The 27,653-nt window shown below is 45.6% G+C and overlaps 1 protein-coding gene across 1 annotated transcript in view; it reads right to left on the minus strand.

Annotated features, from left to right (window-relative positions):
• Nucleotides 1-27,653, minus strand: part of LOC132822644 (cadherin-22-like) — a 725,287-nt gene that overhangs the window by 321,682 nt on the left and 375,952 nt on the right. Inside the window, exons 4-5 of the mRNA XM_060835890.1 lie at nucleotides 11,286-11,453; nucleotides 713-900 (exon numbers count right to left, since the gene is read on the minus strand). Coding sequence (XP_060691873.1) covers nucleotides 713-900; nucleotides 11,286-11,453 — 356 coding nt within the window. The remainder of the gene's footprint in view (nucleotides 1-712; nucleotides 901-11,285; nucleotides 11,454-27,653) is intronic.

Here is a 27,653-nt window from a genome sequence, read left to right on the forward strand (position 1 = left end):
TCCCAGTCCCAAGCCTCCAACTCAGCACTGATCTCCTAACTTGTCCATCACCTTTCCCATCTATCCGCTCCACCCTCCTCTCCGACCTATCACCATATCCCTCACCCTCATCTACCTATCGCATTCTTAGTTACCTTCCCTGCAACTCCATCCCGGTCCCAATTATTTCTCAGCCCCGCCAGCCCACAAGCCTCATTCCTGATGAAAGGCTTATGCCCGAAACCTCGATTCTCCTGCTCCTCGGATGCTGCCTGACCTGCTGTGTTTTTCCAGCACCACACTCTCGACTCCTGACACATTCAGATGTTCATGTCCATCTGAAACCTATTTCTTTTTACTCTAGACCATTACAGTATAATTACCTGAACAGCATAGTGTATGCTTTGAATGTCTATTTACCACAAAATAACACATAACTTGCTCCAACCTACACTGGAGTGATTATGTAAATGTTTTTCTCCAAAGTGCATACATGCATTTATAATACATGCTCAGTTATTATTTCTGATTTTTTTGAGATTGAGCTCACAGAGGTTCATGAGCTAACATGGCGAGTTGAACACACTGTGATTGGAATTATTTCCAACCTGCAAAATTAAAGGGAAATCTCAGCAGATATCCTGTGAGTCACTCGCTGACCAAGGCTCATTATGGAATCAGATCAGTCCTCAGGTTAGAGAGAGCTCCAGGGCTCTGGGCAGGGAGCTCTTACCTTTCTCAAGATGATAACCCCTTCCTGTGCCTCCGTGTCCGTGATAACGGTGAACCGATCAGAACCATCTTCCTCTTTCAAGGTGTAGGTTATTTCTGAGTTTAGGCCTAAATCGACATCTTCAGCCTTCACCCTTCCCACTGTCGTTCCAACAGCTGCTGACTCAGGCATACTCAGCTGGTACAGCTCTGCAAAAGAGATTGGAGTGATTCGAGCGTTTTACCCATCCAATGAGGCATCAGCTGAGATTTCACCCCCTTCCCCTACATGCGTTCACACACCGTGAGCTGAAAGGGTGCTCTGTCAGCATCCTTCTCCCAAACTAAAATCAATAACACTTCTTTGCAAATAAAAAGCCAGAAAATATACAGTCATAGATTTGTACAGCACAGAAACAGACCCTTTTGTCCAACCCCTTCATGCCAACCAGATACCCTAAACTGATCTAGCTCCATTTGCCGGCACTTGGACATCCCTCTAACCCCTTCCTATTCCTACCCATCCAGATGCCTTTTAAATTTTGCAATTGTACCAGCCTCAACCACTTCCTCTGACAGCTCGTTCCATAGGTGTACCTCCCTCTGGGTGAAAAAAGTTGCCCCTCACGTGCCTTTTAAATCGTTCCCCTCTCACCTTAAGCCTATGCCCTCTAGTTTTGGGCATCCCTACCTTAGGAGAAAGAGTGTCACTATTCACTCTATCCATGTCCCTCATGATTTTATGTACCTCTATAAGGTTCCCCCTCAGCCTGTGACACTCCAGGGAAAATAGCCCCAGCAGATTCAGTCTCTCCCTTTAGCTCAAATCCTCCAATCCCAGCAGCATCTTTGTCAATCTTTTATGAACCCTTTCAAGTTTCACAACAGATGAAAGGCTGGTTTGTGTGTTCGATTGGGCTGTGCTCACAACTCTGTTGTAGTTCCTTGCAGTCTTGGGAGGGGCAGTTGCCAATTCAAGCTGTGATGCATCTAGATAGGATGCTTTCTATATTGCATTTATAAAAATTGGTGGTAGCTGAAGTTCCCATGTCCAACTTACTGCAGCTCCCACAACTCAAAAGACATGTAAATAACAACAATCCAATTATTGATGGTCCAAAGATTATAAATAAGTTTAACAAAACAGTGGAAATCATACAAAGGGCCATGACAGGATGTGAATTCTGATCCTGGATTTGAGAAGGAACATTTCAAGAATCTCAACTGTGAAGTACTTCTCCATTAACATTCATGTTTTTCCCATTACAGATGTATTTTGCATCTTGTTTCATTACCTTATCTAATAGACTGTCTTCTATCATAGACCAATATATTATAGTGTGACAATATTTAGCTCCAACAGTGAATTCAATGAAATTGAATCTGGGTTTTTTAAGGTCAGAAATAAATGAACAAGAAGTAGGTAATAGTTCCTAAATGACACTGTAAATTTTTGAAAATATACACAATAAATTACAGACTTCGTATTAACTGCTCCCTAATGGGTGATTCCACTGCCTGGCACTGCACCAATATCAAAGTGCCACCCAATGTCGTGGGGTCATGCACAACAAATGGCACAAGGATGAATTCCTGGATTGTTGCCAGGAACAATGCAATCACACATCAGCACACAAAGGAACCTTCAAACAAGCTGGAAAATGAACTTCAGGAAAAGTTTCAACTGAAAGATATTACTAAGCTGGACAAGGTTCAGAAGAGATTTACCATGATGTGGCTGGCTATGGAAGATTTGAGTTAGAAAGAAAAGATGGACAGGCTGGGAACCTTTTCCCCTGGAGCATAGGAGGTGGAGAGGTGACCTTATAGAGGTATATAAAATAATGAGGGGTATATATAGGGTCAATGGTGGGTGCCTTTTCCCTCGGATGGGGGATTTCAAGACGAGGGGACACTGTGAGAGGAGAGAGATTTTTAAAAAAGACATGAAGGGCAATTTTTGTCCGACAGAGGGTGGTTTGCGTGTGGAGTGAACTTTCTGTGGAATTGGTGGATGGGCAGAATTACAAAGTTTAAAAGACCTTTGGATAAGTTCATGAACAGGAAAGGTTTGGAGCGATATTTAGGTTTGGAGGACCAGGCAGGTGGGACTAATTTAGTTTGGGATTAGGCTCAGCATGGACTGGTTGGACAAAGGGTCTATTTGCATGCTGTATGGCACTCTGACTCTATGATAGTCTTTCAATCCAGCTTTGAGAAAACCATCTCCCGGTAACTGAAGATTTGTCACCTCCTGTTGTATGGAAGTCAATAATAATTATCTAGAGAGAACAAACAGGATAGTTTATTTCAATTTTTTGTAGCATGTGTTCAAATAATTTCTGAAAAGCTCAAGTGAAAAATCAAAGATTCTACTTTCATTGTAAGTAACACCAGGAAAATTATCATATGGAAAGGCGCAGTCTAGAGAGTCCACATTGGCAAACACTCCAGGAGTTTGGAGTCAGAATGTTTACCTTCTACTCTTGTGGATATAAATCAATTAAGGCCAGTGTACGATTCTCATGGAGTGATTATACTTAACCAACTTTAGAGATGATTTTGAAGAAATACATAGTTTATAAGAATCTCCAACATGTATTTGATACGTGTGCAGAGTTGTGATACATTGTGGCAACATGGATAGAGAGATGGCAGGAGGGCAAGCAGAGAGGAAGCACAAAGCCCACACAGTGGCTAGACATAAGTATTAAGTACATTGGGAATTTGCTGCAGGTATTCCTGTTCAAATTATGCATACAGAATCTGGATTTAGAATTTCAGGGATACTGTTGACCAATTTACGAGGATAGGGTGGCAAATTATCTTGAGAAAACTATAGCAGGAAAATAATCACACATGTGGGAGCAGTTAAGCACAAGATAGGTAAACCCAGGAAGAGAAGTCTAATTGTGCTTAGTGTGATGACATTACTAATTCTGACTGAGTTATAATTTCGTCCAGAAGTAAATTGTATAAGAAATGGATATGGAACACTTTTACTGTGGGGTTTGTCATGTGGTTGAGACTGAGGTGCACTGTCGGGGTAAGGTAGAGGAGGTGCCTTTACATTACTTCGAACCATGCAGTACATGGTTTGAATTTCTATGATTTATGTCACACATTTTGCTCAGTAAAAATCATTTAAAAGAACACATTTATTTTATGTAATTGCAATAAACTATCCTGTTTCTTCAGAGGCTTTGTTGTTCTCCCTGGATAATTTTTTTTCAATTCCATATCGGTGCGAAGTGGAATCTTCAGTAACCAGGAGGTAGTTTTCTCAAAGTGGGGTCAGAAGGTCATTAGATGAAATCTTGCCTGAAGTTTATTTTCAGCTTTAGTGTGATTAAAATGTGTAACTTGTTGCCACGGCAAATGATTGAAGCAAATCAGGTGTTTACGTCCAACAGGAAAGCAGATGAGGACATGAGAGAAAGAGGATTTGAAATGATTGCTGCAGGGCTTAAAGTAGCAACCAGATGGTGAGCAGATACCAGTGGGATATAATGACCAATACAGATGGTGATGAGATACCAGTGGGATATAATGACCAATACAGATGGTGATGAGATACCAGTGGGATATAATGACCAATACAGATGGTGAGGAGATACCAATGAGATATAATGACCAATACAGATGGTGAGCAGATACCAGTGGGATATAATGACCAATACAGATGGTGAGGAGATACCAATGAGATATAATGACCAATACAGATGGTGAGAAGATGCCAGTGGGATATAATGACCAATACAGATGGTGAGCAGATACCAGTGGGATATAATGACCAATACAGATGGTGAGGAGATACCACTGGGATATAATGACCAATACAGATGGGTTTGGCCAAAAGGAAGTCACAACATCACAATTATCAGAGTCTCTCACTGGAATGGTATATTTGGAGCAGTGTCGACAGTACGTGCGACTGCGTATATAGAAATGGGATTAACAGTGACTTTTGCAGTGGGGTTGTCAAGAAAGGTCGAAGTTGCTTCTTGATGTGCATTGTCATGGGCTTCAGAGAAGTGAGTATTCAGGAATGACACGTGTGTACAGGAGTCGGGTACAGAGCACAGGTACAGGAGTGGGGTACGCAGCACAGATAGGGGAGTGGGTTACACAGCAGCGGTACAGCAGCAGGGTACACAGCATGGGTACAAGGGTGGGGTACACAAGATGGATAGGGGAGTGGGGTACACAGCAAGGATACTTAAGTGGGTTACACAGCGCGGGTACGACAATGGGGTACACGGCGTGGCTATGGGATTGGGATACATGGAGCAGGTATGGGATTGGTATATACTGTGCGAATACGGGAGTGGAGTACACGGAGCGGGTACAGGGGTGGGTTACACAGCACGGGTACGACAATGGGGTACACGGCACGGCTATGGGATTAGGCTACATGGCGCAGATATGGGTTGGTATACACGGTGTGGGTATGGGATTGGGGTACATGGTGCGGGTACAGGAATGGAGTACAGAGCGGGTATAAGGGTGGGATACACAGTGCAGGTGCGGCAGTGGGGTACACGGCACAGTTATGGGATTGGGTGCATGGCTTGGGTATTGGAGTGGGGTACACAGTGCGGGTACGGGAATGGGGTGCACAGAGCGGGTATTGGAGTGGGATACACAGCGCGGGTACTGCAGTGGAGTACACAGCACAGTTATTGGATTGAGCACATGGCGCGGATTTGGGAATGGGGTACATGGCACGGGTATGGAATTGGGGTACATAGCACAGTTACTGGATTGCCATACACGGTGTGGATATGGGAGTGGGGTACATGGCACGGGTACGCGAGTGGGGTACAAGGCGCAGGTACGGCAGTGGGGTACATTGCATAGTTACTGGATTGGGGTACATGGTATGGTTACAGGACTGGGGTACACTGCACTGGTACGGGAGGGGTACACAGCGCGATACGGGAGTGGGGTACACAGCGCGGGTATGGGAGTGGGGTACACAGCGCAGGTATGGGAGTGGGGTACATTGCATAGTTACTAGATTGGGGTACATGGTATGGTTACAGGACTGGGGTACACTGCACTGGTACGGGAGGGGTACACAGCGCGGGTATGGGAGTGGGGTACACTGCACTTGTACGGGAGTGGGGTTCACAGCGCAATACGGGAGTGGGGTACACAGCGCAGGTATGGGAGTGGGGTACACAACATGGGTACAGGAGTGGGGTACATAGTGCGGATATAGGGGTGGGGTACAAGGCGTGGGTACAGAGGTGGGGTACACAGCACAGTTACAGGAGTGGGGTACACAACCGGTTACGGGATTGGGGTACACAGTGCAGGAGGGGAGGGAAGGGGAGAACACACTGCAGGCACAGGAGTGGGGTACAGAGCATGGTTATGAGAGTGTGGTACACAGCACAGGTAGGGGAGTGGGGTACACAGCGTGGGTACACAGTGTGAGTATGGGAGTGGGCTACACGGTGCAGGTATGGGATTAGGTACACAGCGCATGTATAGGATTGGGGTACATGGTGCAGTACAAGGGGGGGTACACGGCACAATTATAGGAGTGGGGTACACAGCTTGGGTCCGGCGTGGGGTGCATAGCATGGGTACTGGAATGGGGTGTACGGCATGAGTAGATGATTGGGATACATGGCACGGTTATGAGAGTGGGGTACACGGCACAGGTATGGGATTGGAGTACATGGCACGAGTAGGGGAGTGGGGTACACAGCGCAGGTATGGGATTGGGGTACACGGCACGGTTACGGGAGTGGGGTACACAGTTGTGGTACGGGATTTGTGTACACAGTGCAGGTACACGAGTGGGGTACACAGCGCAGGTACGGGATTGGGGTACACGGCACGGTTACGGGAATGGGGTACACAGTTGTGGTACGGGATTTGTGTACACAGTGCAGGTACACGAGTGGGGTACACAGCGCAGGTACAGGATTGGGGTACACGGCACGGTTACGGGAGTGGGGTACACAGTTGTGGTACGGGATTTGTGTACACAGTGCAGGTACACGAGTGGGGTACACAGCGCAGGCACGGGATTGGGGTACACGGCACAATTATGGGAGTGGGGTACACAGCGTGGGTACAGGAGGGGGGTACACAGTGTGGATACAGGAGTGGGGTACAAAGTGGGAGTGGGGAAGGGGGTACACGGCGTGCATGCAGGAGTGGGGTACACAACACAGGTGTAGGAGTGAGGTACATGGCGTGTGTACAGGAGTTGGATACACAGTGTGGGTACAGAGGTGGGGTAGACGGCACAGTTACAGGAGTGGGGTACACAGCACAGTTACGGGACTGGGGTAGACAGTGCGGGAGGAGAGCGGAGAACACAGTGCAGGCACAGGAGTGGGGTAAAGAGCATGGTTATGAGAGTGGGGTGTACTGCACAGGTAGAGAATTGGGGTATATGGCACAGGCATAGGATTGGGGTACACGGCGCGAGTAGGGGTGTGGGGTACACCATGCAGGTAGGGGAGTGGGGTACACAGTGCGAGTGCAGGCATGGGGTACACAAAGCGTGGGTAGGGGAGTGGAGTACACATCACGGGTATGGGCGTGGGGTGCACAGTGCAGGTAGGGGAGTGGGGTGCACACACAGTGCGGGTAGGGGAGTGGGGTAGAAGGCACAGGTGCAGGAGTGGGGTATACAGTGTGAATATGGGTGTGCGCTACACATTATGGGTACAGGAGTGGGGTGCACTACACAGGTAGGGGAGTGGGCTACACAGTATTGGTACGGGAGTGGGGTACACAGCACAGGTACAGGAGTGGGGTATACAGCACAGGTAGGGGCGTGGGCTACACAGCGTGGGTAGGGGAGTGGAGTACACAGCACGGTTGGAGAGTGGGGTACACAGCATGGGTACAGGAATGGGGTACACAGCACGGTTGGAGAGTGCGGTACACAGCGTGGGTATGGGAGTGGGGTACACAGCACAGTTGGAGAGTGGGGTACACAGCACGGGTACAGGAGTGTGGTACACAGCACAGGTAGGGGAGTGGGGTACACAGCGTGGGTACACAGCGTGAGTATGGGATTGGGGTACACGGCGCAGTACAAAGGTGGGGTACACAGCACAATTATAGGAGTGGGGTACACGGCTTGGGTACGAGAGTGGGTTACGCCGCATGGCCACGGTGTGGAGTACAGGGCACGCTTACGAGTGTGGGGTACATGGCACAGATATGGGATTGGGGTACACCGCGCAGGTAGGGGAGTGGGGTATACAGCATGGATAGGGGAGTGGTATACAGCACGGGTAGGGTAGTGGGGTATACAGAATGAGTGCGGGCGTGGGGTACACACAGCGTGGGTAGGGCAGTGGGCTACACAGCACGGGTACTGGATTGGGGTACATGGTATGGTTACAGGATTGGGGTACTCAGCACTGGTACGGGATTGTGGTACATGGCACGGTTACGGGAGTGGGTACATGGTGTGGGTACGGGAATGGGGTACATGGCGCGGCTAGGGGAGTGGGGTACACAGCATGGGTAGGGGAGTGGAGCACACAGCACAAGTAGGGTAGTGGGATACACAGCACGGGAAGAGTAGTGGGCTATACAGCATGGGTCGGGTAGTGGGGTACACAGCGCGGGTAGGGGAGTGGGACTTTAATGTTTGTATAGGAATGGGTTTCGAAACAAGTGTACAGGAGTGGGGTTCCTGGTGTCTATAGGATAGAAGTCAACAGTGTGTTCATGTATGAGAGGAGGTCTCACAGCGTGTGTATAGGAGTGTGTCAGTATTCTGCCTGATAGCTGCGCATCACACAGAAGAGGTGAATTTTGCTCTGAGCTCCGATAAGCACAGGTTCTTACAAACGTAAGCTTGAATTGCTCACATTTGTGTTCGACAGAACAGCACGGTAGTAGAGATGTTATGTTGATCATCACCTTGTGCAAGCCACTGTTGGAAGTGAAACCAATTACATAAAACAAATATGTTCTTTTAAATGTTGTTTTGCTTAGAAGCAGTTAAACATAAATCATGGAAATTCAGATCATGTACAGCGTGGTTTGAAATAATGTAAAGATTCCTACTCTATTTCATCCTGACAGTGCACTTCAGTCTCAACTACAGGGCAAACCCCCACATTAAAAGTGTTCCATGTCCATTTATCAAACCAGTCATCGCGAGGTGACATTAAAACTCAGTCAGAATTTGTATTGCAGTTCTGTCACAAATGGAATTATAAAATGCTTACAGAGAGCTGGCAGGGAGTGAGACCCACACTAAGGCTGACAGCAGCAGCAACACAATACCAGGAACAGAGAGGTAGTGGCAAAGAAAAAGACCTGTAAGGGTGATAAGTGCAGTGTAGGGATAGTGACTACACCATCTGCAGGGCAGAGTGCACTCCCACCAGGAGCCACCACAAACGGTAACATCATAGGAGATTGTCTCAGTGTAAAACTGTAAGGAGACAGGCAGCCAGAGCTGATTAATACAACGGGCAGGGCAGGGACAGGGGGTGGATGGGATGGGGAGGCTCAGAGGTTGACCAGTGGCACTTTGACAGCAATGGGTCTTTGCTCATGTTACACAGTGGATCAATGTGGACCATGCTCATTGCTTTGGCGTAGACCCTCAAGCAAGCAGGACTACCAGCTCTGAGGACAGGACAGGGTACGGTGGGGACAAGATGCAGTAACAATATGTACATACATGTTAATCCCCACTGGTGCCTGGTCTCCAGTTGTCTTAGCTATCCCTCACATTAGATAATGACGTTGCTGCATCAGGTCAATGTGCAACGACCATCCCACTGTAAAAGATTCCATGTTTAGGAATATTCCACCATCTAAAGATGAAGCCTGGGGCCTGCAGCATTGAGATCTCAAAGGTAACCCCAGCAGTGATGGACATCACACCACTACCACAGCTAGGGTACACTAGCACTGTGGCATTCACCCCTCCATGAGACACAGCTGGTAGGAGGTGGTCAGCTCAAAGGACAAGGTGATGGATACACCTTCTTCTGAAGGAAAATTTGGAGGAAGAATGTCAAATCCATGAAGTTGGGTTTGTCTCAGAAAATGTGAACTGGTTGACTATCTCAGTGAGCCCCACTGAGGGTCAAATGGATGCCTCAAGACCCTTCAGTCTACCTTGATGCAGAAGCAGTTCATCTTTGGCACCACTGTGTATGCATTGAGAGTGTGTTGCTGGAAAAGCGCAGCAGGTCAGGTAAGATCCGAGGAGCAGGAAAAATCAATATTTTGGGCCAGAATCCTTCATCAGGAAGAAATTCTGATGCTGCTTGACCTGCTGTGCTTTTCCAGCAACACACTTTCAACTCTGATTTCCAGCATCTGCAGACCTCACTATCCCCACCACTGTGTGAGCCCCAACACTAAAAGCCTTGTTCATCAACAGTCTTGAGTCCCAAAGGGAGAGAAGTTGACTCTCCTTTGTGATTTCAATCCCAGAGTTGAGAGGAACACAAACTTCCAGGTAGCTTTGACTGCCAGGAAAATAATTGGGAAGGCAATCAACAACAGAGTGCACCCCCTGACAAAATGCCAAGAGCGTGGGCTGGTCACAAAATAAACACCTGTTTCACCAGAAAAGCAAATCGGAGACCTCATGGTAACACCTGGCTTCCAGACATTGGTACCTGCATTAGTTACGTCATTGTCCAAATGAGGGACCACAAGGATGTCCACATCACCAGCACCGTGGCAAGAGGTGATAACTGTAGGACCAGCCGGCACCTGGGCTGCCTGGCCCAGAATTGGCAATGCTAGGGCAGGCACTGATGCAAGAAATTCAATTTTGATGGACCCTAAGACTTACTTGGAGAGTACCTCACAGCTAACCTGGCAACACCCAACGTACAAGGACCACAAAATATCCAAAGCACTGGTCTGTCTTTAAATCCATCATAAGCAGTACCTGCCTGGAAAATCTAGATTCCTCCAAAAGGAAACATCAAGATTGGTTTAATGAGAATGACCAGGATATCCAGGAGCTACTAAATCATAAGCACACCAAGTTCTTAATCTGTGCAGTTGAGGGCTAGAAAATCACTCCACAGGCAAGTGAAGGCTGGGGCTGAACAAAGAAATTTATGATCTAAAGATGGTGGCAGAAGGAACATGAGAAAACCAACACCTTACTGGATAACACACACACATTCTTTAATATACTCAACACTGTGAATAGCCCAATCACCCAAGGAGTCAGCCCCACATGCAGCTAAGAATGGAATGGAGTGGCACTCATCAAGGACAGTGAGTCAGTCAGCTCTGATTAGAAGGAGCACACTGAGAATCTCCTCAACCAAGACTCAGTCCACAACATGGGTGTCCTGGACTACGTACTTCCTATCCCTATCTCAACACAACCATGAGGCTGACAAACCATCCAACAGTTGAGATGCAGAACAGCCTTCAGTCCAGACAGATCCATGCCGAGATATTAAAATACAAAGGTGAAGCACAGTTAACCTCGTTACGTGAACTCATCTACATCGTGTGGGAAAAGGAAAGTGTGTCAGGGAAATCTTGGAGATCCTGTAATTGTAACCATCATTAAACAAAGAAAACACCTTTCAGCAATGCTGAGAGAGAAGATAGCTTACTCTGGTTGAATCGAGGAGGATTATCATTAATGTCGGTAACGGTGATTGTAACAGTAGTTGATCCAGACAGCCCACCCAGCTGTCCAGCCATGTCCTTGGCCTGAATGACTAAGACATAATGGTCCTTCTTTTCACGGTCCAGGTTAGCCACAGCAGTCCGGATTATTCCTACACAAAGCACAAAGAAGGGGAAAATAGATCAATTGTCAAACTTTGTAGTTTCTTCATTTTTTAAATGGTTCGAATCCTTCACAAAGTTTAAGAACTTAGCCGAGTTTAATGGTTTCTGAGGAACTGACCAGAACATCGACACTGCCTTATAATTGTGACATTATATCAGATAAATTTATTAAAAAAAACAATCAATTTCCAAGATTGATGTCACAGAATGGCAGACAATCAACCTATCTTATTCATTCATACAATCTGTGAGTATTGCTGAAAAGGGAAACATTTTGTTAAAATTGTTCACTTTGCGATCAGGACATTTGCAAGATCACCAATGTAAAGGAAATAACACTTTTACACCACTTGGGGAGTATGTGATTAATGGTTGAAAAGTAGACCATGATTGCTACAGGTCTTTCCATGGAGAAAGCACCAGTTAGGTGATGATTAACAGTTAACTGTTTTGTTTAAATTTAAACCAGGCAGGTTGACTTTGATTGGTCAAGTCATTGCCTGGAAGAATGAACCAGAGAATGATGGTCACCTGTTTTGTTATATTGTAACAATTGCAATCCATGTGTCCTGTCTGTAAAGAATAGAACCATGTGTATTCATGTATGTAGCTTAAGTGTTGTGCCAATTCTTCAGTGTTAATCCTTAATGAATGTTCCAAAAAAATCACATCTAATGTTAGACATTGTGCTGAGTTTGACCAACACTGGTTAACTGGGTGTGGTTGATATCATTCCTGATAAAGGGGTCCTGCCTGAAACATCGATTTTCCTGCTCCTCGGATGCTGCCTGACCTGCTGTGCTTTGCCAGCATCACTCTAATCTAGTCTGTGGTTGGTATTATGCCTGTTGTGAAGGGACATGCTGCTTGATATGATCCACCAGTTTTTGCAAAATGCCGCTTAATGTGTGTGGTAAGCAAATGGCACAATCTTGTTAGTAATGTTGACCACTAGGACTGTTGCAGAGTAACAATATGAAAAGAAAGCTAGCTTCAACTGTTGCTTTGAAATACTAAGAGATGAAATAGGTACTTTGCAGGACCGAAAGAGGCATCTTTTAGCCTGTTCATTGTCTGGTTTATAGCAAGTAATTATCTGATCAGGATACCCAGTACTTTGCAGGATATCTTGAATGCACCAGCTAATTCAGCAACAAACTTGCAGAGAGAGCAAACGTCTCAGAGATCACTTGTACTTTTGCTGATGAGATCAGTTTTATAGCCTGTGGAATTGTCATACCCCTCAGTGCTTACATTTTCCAGTAAAGGTAGGCATGCAGTAGACAGCTATTGAGGATCCTTAGCACCGAGCTGTCAAAGAAAAGAAGCTGGTCTGACTGCTCCATTTCAAAGGAGGGCTTGGGTGCAGGATGTAGCCCAATAATTAAATCCTGTCATTATTATGCAAATCAGAATTCATTGAACTGATGACAGAATCATTGAATCCCTTCAGTGTTGAAGCAGAACATTCAGCCCATCAAATCCACACCGACCCTCCCAAGAGCATCCCACCCATACCCACTATCCTGTAACCATGCATTTGCCATAGCTAACCCACCTGGCCTACATGTCTCTGGACACTATGGGCAATTTAGTATGGCCAATCCACCTCACTTGCACACCTTTGGATTGTGGGAGGAAACTGGAGCACCCAGAGGAAAACCCACATAGACAGAAAGAGAATGTGCAAGCTCCATACAGACAGTCACCCATGGGTGGAAGTGAACCCGGGTCCCTGGCACTAAGGAAGCAGTGCTAAATACTGAGCCACTGTGCCGCCCCTAGATCTCCTTAGCTTACACAGAGTCAGGTTAAATTTTAAAGACACATATATTCCCAGATGGGTGGTGTTATAACATAATTCCCACGGTGTCTAAGTTTCATAAACATCTTTGTTGGGATCCAAGAGGAACATGTATTTGATGAAATGACAACTAATCTCTTCGCACCTGCATATTTCCAGTATGTGGAGGATATGTTTGTTTTATTGAATTCACAGCTACATGCAAGTATTTCCTGGCACATCTATAGCTGTCAAGTCAAATAGACATTATTCCTCTCACATAAGAGGGTACAATAGTATGTGACTATGAGGATTCTGGTGGGATGCCAAGTGAGTCGGCCATATTTCTTCTGATTGTGCTAAACAGCTTGTTGTTTCTACTCTTCACAACAGGCCACTGTTAACCACATTAAGCCATGGTGCAAAATGTAAAACACAGTGCTCAATATTAGACATAATTCTCCAAGTGGACAGCACTTGCTAAACAACTCTGAGTGCGCAAAGAGAAAAATCACGTACCTATATTGTACCTGTTCAAACTTAACAAAACAATGGCCACTCTGTGACCCTGACTATCTTCATATTCTAAAGCTGGCCCAAAAATTGGGTGTCAATGTAATTTTTAGCATGTTCAGGGTTGTTCCTCAGGATCATGCCTTGTCCAATCAATACCATGGAAACAGAATTTAAACAAAACCTGAAGGTTATCTGTGAGTCAAACTGGTGCATTCTCCAGGGCAACACCTCTACCAATCACAGTTCATATCTCAACCATTTAGCACATGTATCATCAGTGATGTGATTCCCCGTATTATTGACTTTCTTGTGAATGTCTGAGGAGTACAAGGCAAAAATATTTAATTAAAAATGTACACGTTTTTCAGCAACTCTCAGGTCCAGTTCTACCAAACTATTTGGACACAACTCCCACAAAACAGGAGAGCCAGTCTAAAGGAGCATGACAAAGGAGCTTCATGTTGGGATCTGACACAGGAATGAGCTGCCAGCAAAACTGATTAGAGCATTTTCCAAACTCGAGCAGTGTTCATCTGTTAACATCTAGCTCCTTTGGACACCATCTCATCAGTTCTTCAATGACAACGTGTGACTGGGGAGAGGTTGCTCAATCCTAGATATGTAGCTTTGTTTTCAGGTGGACACTAATTGTAAAACCACGAGCTGACAGTTCCATACAAACTGCTCTCTGCTGCTGACTTGCCAAGGAATATTCTGTTTCTGCCATAAAACCAAAATAGCTGTCCTTTTCTGAACTTCAAAAACAGCCAATTAATTAATGAAAATAATACCACTGATGAGGCCAATGAAGCAAAGTGTGGTATATGTCAATTTAATGTATCAATAATGGAACAGCAACCCACAAATTTAAATGAAACTCGGAAAGTGCACACAGAAATAAAGCTGATATAGTCTGAAGGTAGACAAACAGGAGGCTGGAAGAACACAGCAAGCTAGGCAGCATCAGTAGGTAGAGAAGTCAATGTTTCAGGACTCCCTTCTTCAGAACTGGGGGTGGGTGTAAGGGCAGTGCAGATAAAGGGGGTGGAGGGGGGGGCTAGGGTGGTGAGCTAGGGATTGGTGAAGACAGGTAGAGATATGCAACCTGATTGGGCGATGGGAACAATAAATCTGGTTGGTGGCTGGGAAGAAGGGTCGAAGAGAAGAATGGAAAGGAGGGGGAAGGGCTGGGAAGGGAGTCAGGAGATGGGAAGGGAGGATATTTGAGATTGGAGAATTCAATGTTGACTCCTCTGGGCTGTAGGCTGTCCGACGGAAGATGAGGAGTTGTTACTCCAATTTGCGGTCTGATTTGTTATGGCAATGGAGGAGGTCAGAAAGGGACTGGGAAGGGGAATTAAAATGGACAGTGACTGGGAGGTCTGGTCAGCCCATGCAGGCCCGCTGAAATGCTCAGAAAACTGTTCCCTAAGTTTACGTTTAGTCTCCCTGATGTGCAGAAGACCACATCGGGAGCACCGGATGCAGTAAACTAGGTTGAAGGAGAGGCAGGTGAACCTTTGTCTCATCTGGAAGGACTGTTTGGTGCCCTGGATTGAGGTGAGGGGGTGGGTGGGAGATAATAGTCCTAAGATCAGTTTTGTCTTCCTATTTGCCAAGATCTCAGAGATAATGCCAATTTATCTCACATCTGTAATGACATGGGATCCTGGGTGATATTCAGATAAGATTATTGAAAAATTTTCAATTGCATTACAAATGTCAGAACACCTCCACATCATCACATCTTTACCTGAAGGCTAGTGTCAAATTTCATGGGTTACAATGATTTCTCAGTGGTGTATTGTACACCGGGGAGTGGGGGTGTTTGGTGGGAGGATGTCGAGGTGTTTAAGAGCGTGGGAGTACAGGATTTATGCAGTTTCAGTTCAGGAATTATACAAGTTGGTACCAAGCCCTGATTGACTTGACTGGTTACCACAGTACTGCTTTTCAAGGTCTAAGAGCACACACTCATTCATGCACCCACAAACAAACAACCACAACAATGTCCATACACCCACTCACATACACCTCAAACATCACACACAACCACCATAAATGATATATATGGTATTCACATCCACAAAGACATTGATCACCTCTTCCATTTCCTTTGACATTTGATTCCAATCAAAGTAGCACATTTGTAATGAGGTCAGAACAGGTTAATCCTGTAATTCTTTTGAAAATATAACTAATCCAGAGGCTGTCTTGCCTTCATTGATAGTGCCCTTGCCTTGAGACCGGAGAGGCTTGAGTTCAAGTCCCACCTGCTCCAGAGGTGTGTAATAAAATCTCTGAACAGACCGGTTCAAAGAAAAAAAAGAGTGCAATTAATCCAGGGATTAATTTGCTGAAAGTCATAACTTTGAAATTGAGTCTATTCAATATGTAACTGCTTCTGGGATCATAACAAGCAATCCAGAGGATATTTGACCTCAAAAATAGGTTCACTAGACCGGAAGTTTTAAATTGGCTTTCCCATCACAGATGCTGCCAGACCTGCCGAGTTCCTCCAGCTATTTATATTTTATTTCTTTCGGATCTCCAGCATCTGCAGTTTTATTTTTGTTCTATACTACTCAAATTAAATCTATTGCACTAAAAGTCATTAACGTTCAGGCAAAAGAGATCTGTTATGGAAGTTAAATAAAGGGATTCTCTGACACAGGTAGACTCTCAAAATCTACAATTCTGACCATGCTGTATTTTGAGGTTTGTCAAATGTTGGGCTGAGTGCTTTGGGTGGTGGGCAATTTGGGTCAAACTGAATTGTGGGTGAGCAAGAGTCAAGATTAGAGAATAGGAACTGACCAGCATACAAGCTATGAAATAGATAAGAGATTTTTGGGGGTAGATGGGAAAGTGAAAATTGAAACATAAGCAGATCAGCTCGGACCTTATTAAATGGCAGAACAGGCTCACGGGATGGACTGCTCCTATTTTGTATGCAAGTCACAAGTTTCAAATAGTGTAACACAATAAAAACTGGCACATCTGTGTCGTACCATGGGAATGCTGAACTATTGAGTTAAAAATCACACAACATCAGGTTATAGTTCAACAGGTTTAATTGGAAGCACTAGCTTTCGGAGCGATGCTCCTTCATCAGGTGGTCGCTCCGAAAGCTAGTGTGCTTCCAATTAAACGTGTTGTGTGATTTTTAACTTTGTACACCCCAGTCCAACGCTGGCACCTCCAAATCAGAACTATTGAGTAATGGGCAGCTGTGATGTCCTTTGCATAGGATACTGAGTAGTGACGCCATCTTCCCAACAGAGCCTCATCAAATTGTTCAGAAAAGTCCCATCTTCATTGCATTAAGTTAAGAGGTGCATGGCACATTCTAAGTATGTCTTCTCAAACGGAGGTGAAATATCTCATGGTGCTCTGCAAAGAGCAAGAGAGTTTGCTCTGATGCCCTTGATAATACTTATCTCTGAAACAACATTTACCAGATTATCTGATCATTAACAAATTGTTGCTTTTGGATTCATGCCATGCTTAAATTAGCCATTGTGCTTTCAACTTTCAACAATAATACAGTTCACTGGTTTCAGAGTGCTTTTAAACTTGTGAACAGCGCTGTACTGAAGTTTTCTCTTCCTATTCCTATTTGCTTTTATTTTGAAGGTAATCAAATTGTCATCAGAAACAGAGCAGCTCAGATGCACACATCAAAGGTCTCTGGGATTTTACGTTACAATGCTGTTTGATTGTCCACCAATACAGACCCACTAATTGAATCTGCAAATGCAGTTAGAATGAAGGGCTCAGCTCGAGTTGTTGAACACTTCTGCAGGTGCAGTATTAATTAAATTATGCGTTAGACATGCAAATACACACGTGTGCAGATGGAAAATTCCTTTTGCAGAGTTTCCAATAGAAATGCCTGAGAAGGCTGTATGGCATTTGGCAGCAGCTGAGAGCAGCAAATTAGAAATTCAAAAGATGGAAAAGTGAGGAAACTGAGAGCAAACAGATTTTGCTCATCAGGCGCAATCCATCATATGAAAAAGTCCATCTGTGTGGACACAAACGCTCGGGATTTGCACAGCTACAAAGCATAATATTGGAGGGACATATTGCAGCTCAACAGGTAGTTCAGTGACAACTGAGTCAGAAAGTGATGGATTCAAGTCTCACACCAGATATCTGAACATGTAATCTAGGCTGACATTTGAGTACTGAGGGAACTCACCCTGACTCTGTTAGATTGCCAAGGGGCTTTCGGCTCTCTTGAAGGGAGGAGTGCAGGCAAAATAGTACATGGCATTATTCTGAAGAACAATTGAGTTCGTCCTGGTGTCTGGGTCAACATGCATTCCTCTCCCGACATCACTGATCACTGTGATTGTCTGCAGAGTAACTGTGAATAGACTTAAAAAATTCATTGGCTGTAAAATGTAAGCAGGAATGTGGATCTGCATGCCCCACTGGAATCCATTTACTTAGGCCATTTATTTAATATTTACTCTCAGGATATGCCAAGGCCAGCGTTTATCACCTATTCCAAGATGCACTTGGGACAATGGTGCTGAGCCTACTTCCTGTACTCAGTGATAAAGGTAAATTGCCCAAGACAGTTAAGGAGGGAGGTTTGGGCTTTGGCTCAGCGACAATGAAGAGGTTGTGATAGACGACAAAGTCGGGGCAGAATTTGAAGGTGATGGTATTTCCTTTCGCCCCCTTTGGTGCCTGTTCCTCCGCGCAGTGAAAATTGTAGGATTAGAGCTGATGATGAAGAAGTTTTGGCAAGGTCCTGCCAGGCAATTGGAAGAGAGCCACCTACCTTGCTGATGCCCCACTATAAACGACAACTGTCTGACATGACATACTGTTGCTACTCGATGCCTGTTGTCTCTGTTAATCTTCCATCTGCTTGACTTTCCATAAGCTTCAAGCTCATTTAAAATAGGTTCACCATCATCCACATGCGCTTCTAGATTGCTTCCCTCATCAGCCGAGGAAGTACATTTACAAGAACTATTTAACTGACTGTGTAAGATTGCAGTGTTTTCTTCGTTGTAGTACCACTGGTTGATATACTGCAGACAACATTAACTTATCCTTATCTCATCTCAAACTCTGCCCACATGACAGGGAAATACTAGAATACTTCGGCCCAGCACAGCCAATAAGGCCGCACTGTAAGCCATCAGCGGCAGCAGAATTGTACTCCAGCATAATCTGCAACATCATGATGCTTCCCCTTCCAAGATTCACAGCATTTTCCAAATCCACAATCACTTCAATTGAGAAGGACAAGGGCAGCAGATACAAGGTACACCACCTCCTGCAAGTTCCCCTCCAAGCCATTCACCACCCTACCTTGGAAATATATCACTGTACCTCCACTGTCACTGGGTCAAAATCCTGGAATTCCTTCCCCATGGACATTAGGGGTCTATCCACGGTTCAAGAAGACAGTCCTCACCACCTTTTCAAGGAAAACTAGGGATAGGCAATGAATACTACCAGCCAGCCACTCCCATGTCCCATGACTGAATAAAAAATAATTCATATTTTCAGCTGTCAGTGGTTTTTTTTTTAAAAATGCAGTGTGTGAGGCACAGAGCAGAATACAATCTATCCAAATTAAAAGTATGAACACTCAGTGATGATGTTGCTCCTTTAACAAGGTTATGTTGTCTGAGGTTTATTTGTCAGAGGGGTTGTAAAGGTAGAGTTCTGATGTGTCTGGGTTTATCTACTTGGAAAAGCTTTCAAATTAAAAAAAAAACACTTGTACAATGAAAGAGGAGTGGTAGTTCTCCCAGTACAGCTTTTCTCTCATTTGTTTTGGTTTCAGCAGTTGGACTGTTCTGTTTGCAACTGGTCAAGTTTAAGCGGTGAACCTAGAGAAACTGCTGGACCCAAAGAAACAGCTCCATGTTTATCCTCTCTCTCTCTTTCTGACATCTCTCCTGTAAGAACCTGTGTCTGATTTTATGTTTTTTGCCAAGGGGGTGTTTATGGGATGTTGTAAGTATTTGGAACAGCAACAGTACGCTGCAATACTCGATTGGGGTTTCAAATAGTTATGTTATTTTATAACCTGTTATCTTTTGTTCGCGTATAAATAAATTCTGATTTGTTTAAAACAGAGTGCTTGGGCCATCTGCATCACTCCTGGTACATCCACTTTCCACCTGCTTAAAACAACAAGAAAAGTTAGACTCTGGGCTACCTTCTTGGAACGTTCTGAGGGGTCTGGCCTGGTCCATAATAATTCTCAGTAGCACTATGCTGGCAATCAAACAGCAAGCTTGGTTATTCTGAAGCGAGGAAGAAAGAACTCTTTACAATCTACTCAAACTTCTGGCAACTAAGCCCTTTTCGTAATTGCTTGGATGATTGATCTGATTTGGGGAAAAATTAATTTGCCATTTTGCTGTTCTGACAAGGTACTTTTTCTTTTTCTCCCTCAATTGTCCATCTTTCTTGATTTTCAATGGTTTCTTCAAGAGATATTTCAGTCTTTGTGCACTGTTGTAGATCAATAGCTTTCCCTTTGTCCAAATGTCCCTTCATCACTCTTGCAGATTGTCTGTGTCTCCATCCCTGGATTGATTTGGACTCTCCCTGCCTTCCCTTTGGATTGATCATTTGTAATGATAATCAGCATTCTTGTCTGGTAACAGTTAATCTTCCAGTACAAATACAGCAATTCCATTTAGCCAACTGAGTGGAAAATTTCCCGTATGCCATGGTCACAAAACAGAAGGACAAATCCAATCTGGCCAATTATCATCTGCTCAGTCTCTTCTCGATCACCAAAGTAAGTAAAGTGCTAGTGACTGTGCAGTCAAGTTACAATTAGTAATAACCTGCTCGGTTTTAGTTCCTTCATGATCACTCGACTCCAGGCTCACAGTTTTGTCCAAACTTGGACAAGAGTTACTTTTTTGGAGGGGAAAGTGATTCCTCTTGACCCAACGGGACCCGAGCAAAATTAAAATCAATGGGAATAGGAAAGAAAACTGGTTTGAGATGTAACTAGTACAAAAAAAATTGTAGTTATTGGATACCACTCACCTCAGCCCAAGAACATCGCTACAGAGCTTCCTCAGGGTTCCTGTGCTCAATGATTGCCAGCTTTGGCAGTTTTACCAATGGAATGTTCACTGGATGAATGCACAGGTCTATTCACAAGTTCTTAGTTAACTGAACAATTTATCCCTGCACGCAGCAAAATTTGACCAAATTGCAAACTAGGGCTGACAAGTAGCAAATAACGACTGTCTCAAGGAAATGTCTAGCTATCTTCTTCAATATTCAAGACTATTTTTACTGTTACTGAAGGCCCCAGCTTCAACCTTCTTGGGGTTACCATTGAGTAGAAATTCAGTTGGCCAAGTCATATAAATACTAGCTGGAAAATGTGTTGCTGGAAAAGCACAACAGGCCAGGCAGCATCAAAACAGCAGGAGAATCAACGTTTCGGGCATAAACACTTCTTCAGGAATGAGGAGGGTGTGCCAAGCAGGCTAAGATAAAAGGTAGGGAGGAGGGACTTGGGGGACGGGTGTTGGGAATGCGATAGGTGGAAGGAGGTTAAGGTGAGGGGGATAGGCCGGAGCAGGGGTGGGGATGGAGAGGTCAGGAAGAAGATCGCAGGTCAAGAAGGTGGTGCTGAGTCCAAGGGCTGGGACTGAGATAAGGTGGAAATGAGAAAGCTGGAGAAATCTGCATTTATCCCTTGTGGTTGGAGGGTTCCTAGGCGGAAGATGAGGTGATCTTCCTCCAGGCGTCGTAATGCCATGATGTGGCGATGGGGGAGGCCAAGGACCTGCATGTCCTTGGCGGAGTGGGAGGGGGAGTTAAAGTGTTCAGCCACGGGACAGTTGGGTTGGTTTGTGTGGGTGTCCCAGAGGTGTTCTCTAAAACGTTCTGCAAGTAGGCGGCCTGTCTCCCCAATGTATAGGAGGCCACATCGGGTGCAGCGGATGCGGTAAACGATGTGTGTGGAGGTGCAGGTGAATTTGTGACAGATATGGAAGGATCCCTTGGGGCCTTGGAGGGAAGTGAGGGGGGAGGTATGGGCACAAGTTTTGCATTTCTTGCGGTTGCAGGGGAAGGTGCCGGTAGTGGAGGTTGGGTTGGTGGGGGGTGTGGACCTAATGAGGGAGTTGCGGAGGGAGTGGTCTTTCCGGAACACTGATAGGGGAGGGGAGGGAAATATATCCTTGGTGGTGGGGTCTGTTTGGAGATGGCGGAAATGACGGATGATGATACGATGTATCTGGAGGTTGGTGGGGTGGTAGGTGAGGACTAGTGGGGTTCTGTTCTCGTGGTGATTGGAGGGGCGTGGTTCAAGGGCGGAGGAGCGGGAAGTGGAGGAGATACGGTGGAGAGCATCGTCTGAGGGAAATCGCGGTCTTTGAAGAAGGAGGCCATCTGGGTTGTTCGGTATTGGAATTGATCCTCCTGGGAGCAGATGCGGCGGAGGCGAAGGAATTGGGAATATGGGATGGCGTTTTTACAGGGGGCATGGTGAGAGGAGGTGTAATCTAGGTAGGTCTGGGAGTCAGTCGGTTTATAGTAAACGTCCGTGTTGAGTCGGTCATTCGAGGTAGAAATGGAAAGGTCTAGGCAGGGGAGGTCCAGGTAAATTTGAAGTTGTATGGAAGTTGTTAGTAAAGTGGATGAAATGTTCAACCCTCTCGTGGGAGCATCAGGTAGCGCTGATACGTCATTGATGTAGCGGAGGAAAAGATGGGGGGGTGGTGCCAGTGGAAATGGACTGTTCCACATATCCTACGAAGAGGCAGGCATAGCTGGGGCCCATGCAAGTGCACATTTGGTTTGGAGGACGTGGGAGGATTGGAAAGAGAGGTTGTTCAGAGTGAGGACCAGTTCAGTCAGTCGAAGGAGGGCATCAGTGGAAGGGTACTGGCTGGTTCGGCGGGAAAGGAAGAAGCAGAGGGCTTTGAGGCCTTTGTGATAGGGGATGGAGGTTTATAGGGACTGGATGTCCATAGTGAAGATAAGTTGTTGGGGGCCGGGGAAGCGAAAATCATGGAGGAGGTGGAGGGTGTGGGTGGTGTCCCAAACATAGATGGGGAGTTCTTGGACTAATTGGGACAGGCCCATGTCAAGGTATGCAGAGATGAGTTCGGTGGGGCAGGAGCAGGCTGAGACAATGGGTCGGCCAGGGCAGTCAGGTTTGTGGATTTTAGGCAGGAGGTAGAAACGGGTGGTGCGGGGTTGTGGGACTATGAGATTGAATGCGATGGTTGGGAGATTCCCTGAGGTGAGGTTATGGATGGTCTAGGAGATGATGGTTTGGTGGTGGGAGGTGGGGTCATGGTCAAGGGGCAGTAGGAGGAGATGTCCTCCAGCTGGCGTTTAGCCTCAGCAATATAAAGACCAAACTACCACCGCACCTCCCTTATCTGCCGGTTTGATAGTGAGGTTGGGGTTGGAGCGGAGGGAGTGGAGGGCTGCGCGTTGTTAGGGCGAGAGGTTGGAGTGGGTAAGAGGGGTAGACAGGTTGAGGCGGTTAATGTCGCGGCAGCAGTTGGTTATGCAGAGATCGAAGGCAGGTAAGAGGCCAGTACGGGGTGTCCAGGTGGTTGGGGTGTGTAAACACGGACGTTTACTATAAACCGACTGACTCCCACAGCTACCTAGATTACACCTCCTCCCACCCTGCTCCCTGTAAAAACCCATCCCATATTCCCAATTCCTTCGCCTCCGCCGCATCTGCTCCCAGGAGGAGCAATTCCAATACCGAACAACCCAGATGGCCTCCTTCTTCAAAGACCACAATTTCCCCTCAGACGTGGTTAACGATTCTCTCCACCACATCTCCTCCACTTCCCGCACCTCCACCCTTGAACCCCACCCCTCCAATCACCACCAGGACAGAACCCCACTGGTCCTCACCTACCACCCCACCAACCTCCAGATACATCGTATCAACCTCCGCCATTTCCGCCACCTCCAAACAGTCCCTACCACCAAGGATATATTTCCCTCCCCTCCCCTATCAGTGTTCCAGAAAGACCACTCCCTCCGCGACTCCCTCATCAGGTCCACACCCTCCACCAACCCAACCTCCACTCCTGGCACCTTCCCCTGCAACCGCAAGAAATGCAAAACTTGTGCCCACACTGCCCCCCTCACTTCCCTTCAAAGCCCCAAGGGATCCTTCCATATCTGCCACAAATTCACTTGCACCTCCACACACATTATTTACTGCATCCGCTGCACCCGATGTGGCCTCCTATACATTGGGGAGACAGGCCACCTATTTGCAGAACGTTTCCGAGAACATCTCTGGGGCACCCGCACAAACGAACCCAACCAACCTGTTGCTCAACACTTTAACTCCCCCTCCCACTCCACCAAGGACATGCAGGTCCTTGGCCTCCTCCATCGCTAGACCATGGCAACACGACGCCTGGAGGAAGAGTGCCTCATCTTCCGCCTAGGAACCCTCCAACCACACGGGATGAATGCAGCTTTCTCCAGCGTTCTCATTTCCTCTCCCTCCACCTTATCTCAGTCCCAACCCTCGGACTCAGCCCCACCTTCTTGACCTGCAATCTTCTTCCCGACCTCTCCGCCCCCCACCCCCTCTCCGGCCTATCACCCTCACCTTAACCTCCTTCCACCTATCATATTCCCAACACCCCTCCCCCATGTCCCTCCTCCCTACCTTTTATCTTAGCCTGCTTGGCACACCCTCCTCATTCCTGATGAAGGGCTTATGCCCGAAACATCGATTCTCCTGCTCCTTTGATGCTGCCTGACCAGCTGCGCTTTCCCAGCAACACATTTTTCAGGTCTGATCTCCAGCATCTGCAGTACTCACTTTCTCCTCATATAAATACTGCAAGTACAAATCAGGGGGTTATATTATCCATCTCAAGTGAATCACCTCCCAAAGTGTTCTGACACCCACAAGTCAGGGTTGTGATGGACTACACCATCCTTAACATTCAAGACTATTGACACTAAGGACAGCGCACTCTGCTTGACTGGCACTCATCCACCACCTTAAACATTCACTCCCACACAAACAGAAGACTATGCCTACAGCCTGCATCATTAACAAGATGTGTCACAGCAAGCCACCAACATCTCTGTGATAATGCTTATCAAACTTGTAACCTTCACTATCGAGAAGGATGAGGGCAATAAGACAAGCTCCCTATTCCCGTCCAAGTCTCACCTCGGCCTGACTTGGAAATATATTACTTTGGTTTTTATTTGTCATTCTTGTAATGCGTAGTGAAATCCATTTTGTATCAATATCCATGTGCGTTGTGGGAGCTAGCAGCTTGTTGACATTGTAACATTCAAAAGCACAGGATGGTCCAGTGTTTCAAACATTTGTTCCTGCATAGTAACAAGCATGGGACTCCCTCGGAGAGCTTTGAAGGTGACCCAGATCATTTAAAAGCTCAGTGAAAACAGTTCAAGGGAGACTCTGCTTCTGCCAAGTGAAAAAAAATTGTTTTAGTGAGGAGCAGGGAAGAGGCTACATGCAGCTAATGGCTGGTTTTGGCTTTGCAGAGTTATTGCCAACAGTAGCTCTGGGAACCATTTGATAGTTTAGTGCAAGGAGACAGGAGGTTAGGAAATCTATAAACTGCATTTGTTTGATGCAGTTGAGAAGGATTGGTGTTCAGAGTAATTCACGAGCCATGCCAGCCTTGCCAACCTAAATCCTTTGGTTGTTCTGTGGAGCTTGGGATGCAGCCTGGTGAAGCCAGTGGGGACAACCTTGAATATTGGGCAGTACCAAGGCCAAGTTTTACCCCCCCCCACCATCCTGCCATTGATTGAGAACTATTTACAGGCCAAAGATTAAGCAGGAAGGCCATTAGGCAGAGTAGAAGTGATTAGCGAGAACATTTCCCAGATAGGTCTTTAAAGGTGAATAAGAGAAAGCTCGATTATCCGAACAGGATACAGGTGGGGAACATTTCATTTGGTTAATGGAATGCCGGATAATCGAATACCGGATAACATAGGTAGTCAAGCATTGGGACCTTCTAATCTTGTTTAGATAATCAGAAATTTGATTAATTGAATGCCGGATAATCAAATGCCAGATAACATAGATAATCGAGGTTCCTCTGTAATTGGAATCCCTTTTGAAGGGGCCAAAGTTTTATTGAGATGTTATGGAATCATATAATCCCTACAGTGTGGAAACAGGACCTTCGGCCCAACAAATCCAGACTGACACAAGAGTAACCTACCCAGACCCACTCCCCTAACGTCTTATCCTATATTTAACTTGACTAATGCACCTAACCTACACATCCTTGAATACTATGGGTAGTTTAGCGTGGCCAATTCATCTAACCTACACATCTTTCGATTGTGGGAGGAAACTGGAGCACCCAGACGAAACCCACGCAGACACAAGGAGAATGTGCAAACTCCACACAGTCAGTTGCCTGAGGCTGGAATCGAACCAGTGTCCCTGGAACTGACTTCATGATTTCTGTTACATAATGTAGTCTGCAGGGGAGTGTGACCATTACTTATCTACTAACATAAATTGACCTCATTTCAGATCTGACTGTCAGAGCGTAAATCGCGTATATATATATATTTTAGAATGCTTTTCTTTTGTAACTCTGTTTCAAACGTTTAATTTATTGAATTTTGTGGCTGCATTCTGGGACTGAAAAATTGTCTCCTTTTAACAAAACAAGATTGTTACCTAATTTGGCATGAGGCAATTGTTACCTAATTGAAGCTGCACTCATCTAGGCACGAGAAGAATATTTCATCACAATCCAGACTTCTGCCTTGTTGATGATGGACAAGCTTTGGGGTGACAGGCTGCAAGCAACTTGTTTCAGAACTCTCAATCTCTGGTTTGTTCTTAGAGGAACTGTATTCAGATGGTAGTTCCCAGTTCTGTTTTTGGTCAACAATACTCCTGGGATGTTGATAGCTTGGAATTCACCAACAGTAGTGCCATTGAATATTAAGAGAAGATGGCTGGAATTTCCATTTTGTCGGTGGTCATTGTCTTGCACTTAATTGACATAATGGTCACTGGTTGCTTATCAGCCTCAGCCTGAATGTTACCCAGATTTTTGTAGGCACAGATTGTTTTATTATCAGAGGTTTTGTAAGTGGCGCTGATCACTGTGCTTTCATCAGTGAATATCTTGATTTCTGAATGTATTGGAGGGAAAGTCATCAACAAAGCATTTGAAGATGTGTCTAAGATGCCACCCTGAGGAACTCCTGCACAGATGTCCAGGAACTGAGGTGATCGGACGCCAAACACCACAACAATTATGTATTGTGCTAAGTATGACTCCAATCAGCAGTGAATTTTCTAACTCATTCACATTGTTCCATCATCAGTGCTGTATTTACATCTTGGGATCTCCTCCCAAATAGCACTCAATGTAATTCCACCACACAGACTGCAATTGTTCAAGAAAGGCATTGTCTCAAGCAGGCAATTCAGAATTTGCCAGGAACTCCCAGAAACCTTAAATGAATAAGAAAATTAATTTACTGCCCTGATTGTTACTGTAGTATCAGCACCTGTAAGAGGGCACCAGACAAGAGTTCAGACAGACCTTCAGATCAGATGAAGTGTCACTTACCAGATGAAATCAACTTAATCCATTGATACTCACTGAAACTGTGCCAGCCCACAGAATACGTCAATGATCCAGTGTCTGGCACTTGCATCTCTAAGTCAAATAATCAAGGGGTTTGAGTTCCCATTGACTTAAGACTCAAAACTTTGGCCGACATTCCTGAGGGAATTCTGCTCAGACAATCTTTTGAATGAGACATTAAGCTGAGGTCCAGATTTCCCTGTTAAGTAGATGGCCAGATTTCAGAAAAGGGCTGTGGAGATTATTCTGGTGTTCTAGGAAATATATATCAG

The sequence above is a fragment of the Hemiscyllium ocellatum genome, chromosome 15, assembly GCF_020745735.1.
Source record: "Hemiscyllium ocellatum isolate sHemOce1 chromosome 15, sHemOce1.pat.X.cur, whole genome shotgun sequence".
NCBI classification, from domain to species: domain Eukaryota; kingdom Metazoa; phylum Chordata; class Chondrichthyes; order Orectolobiformes; family Hemiscylliidae; genus Hemiscyllium; species Hemiscyllium ocellatum.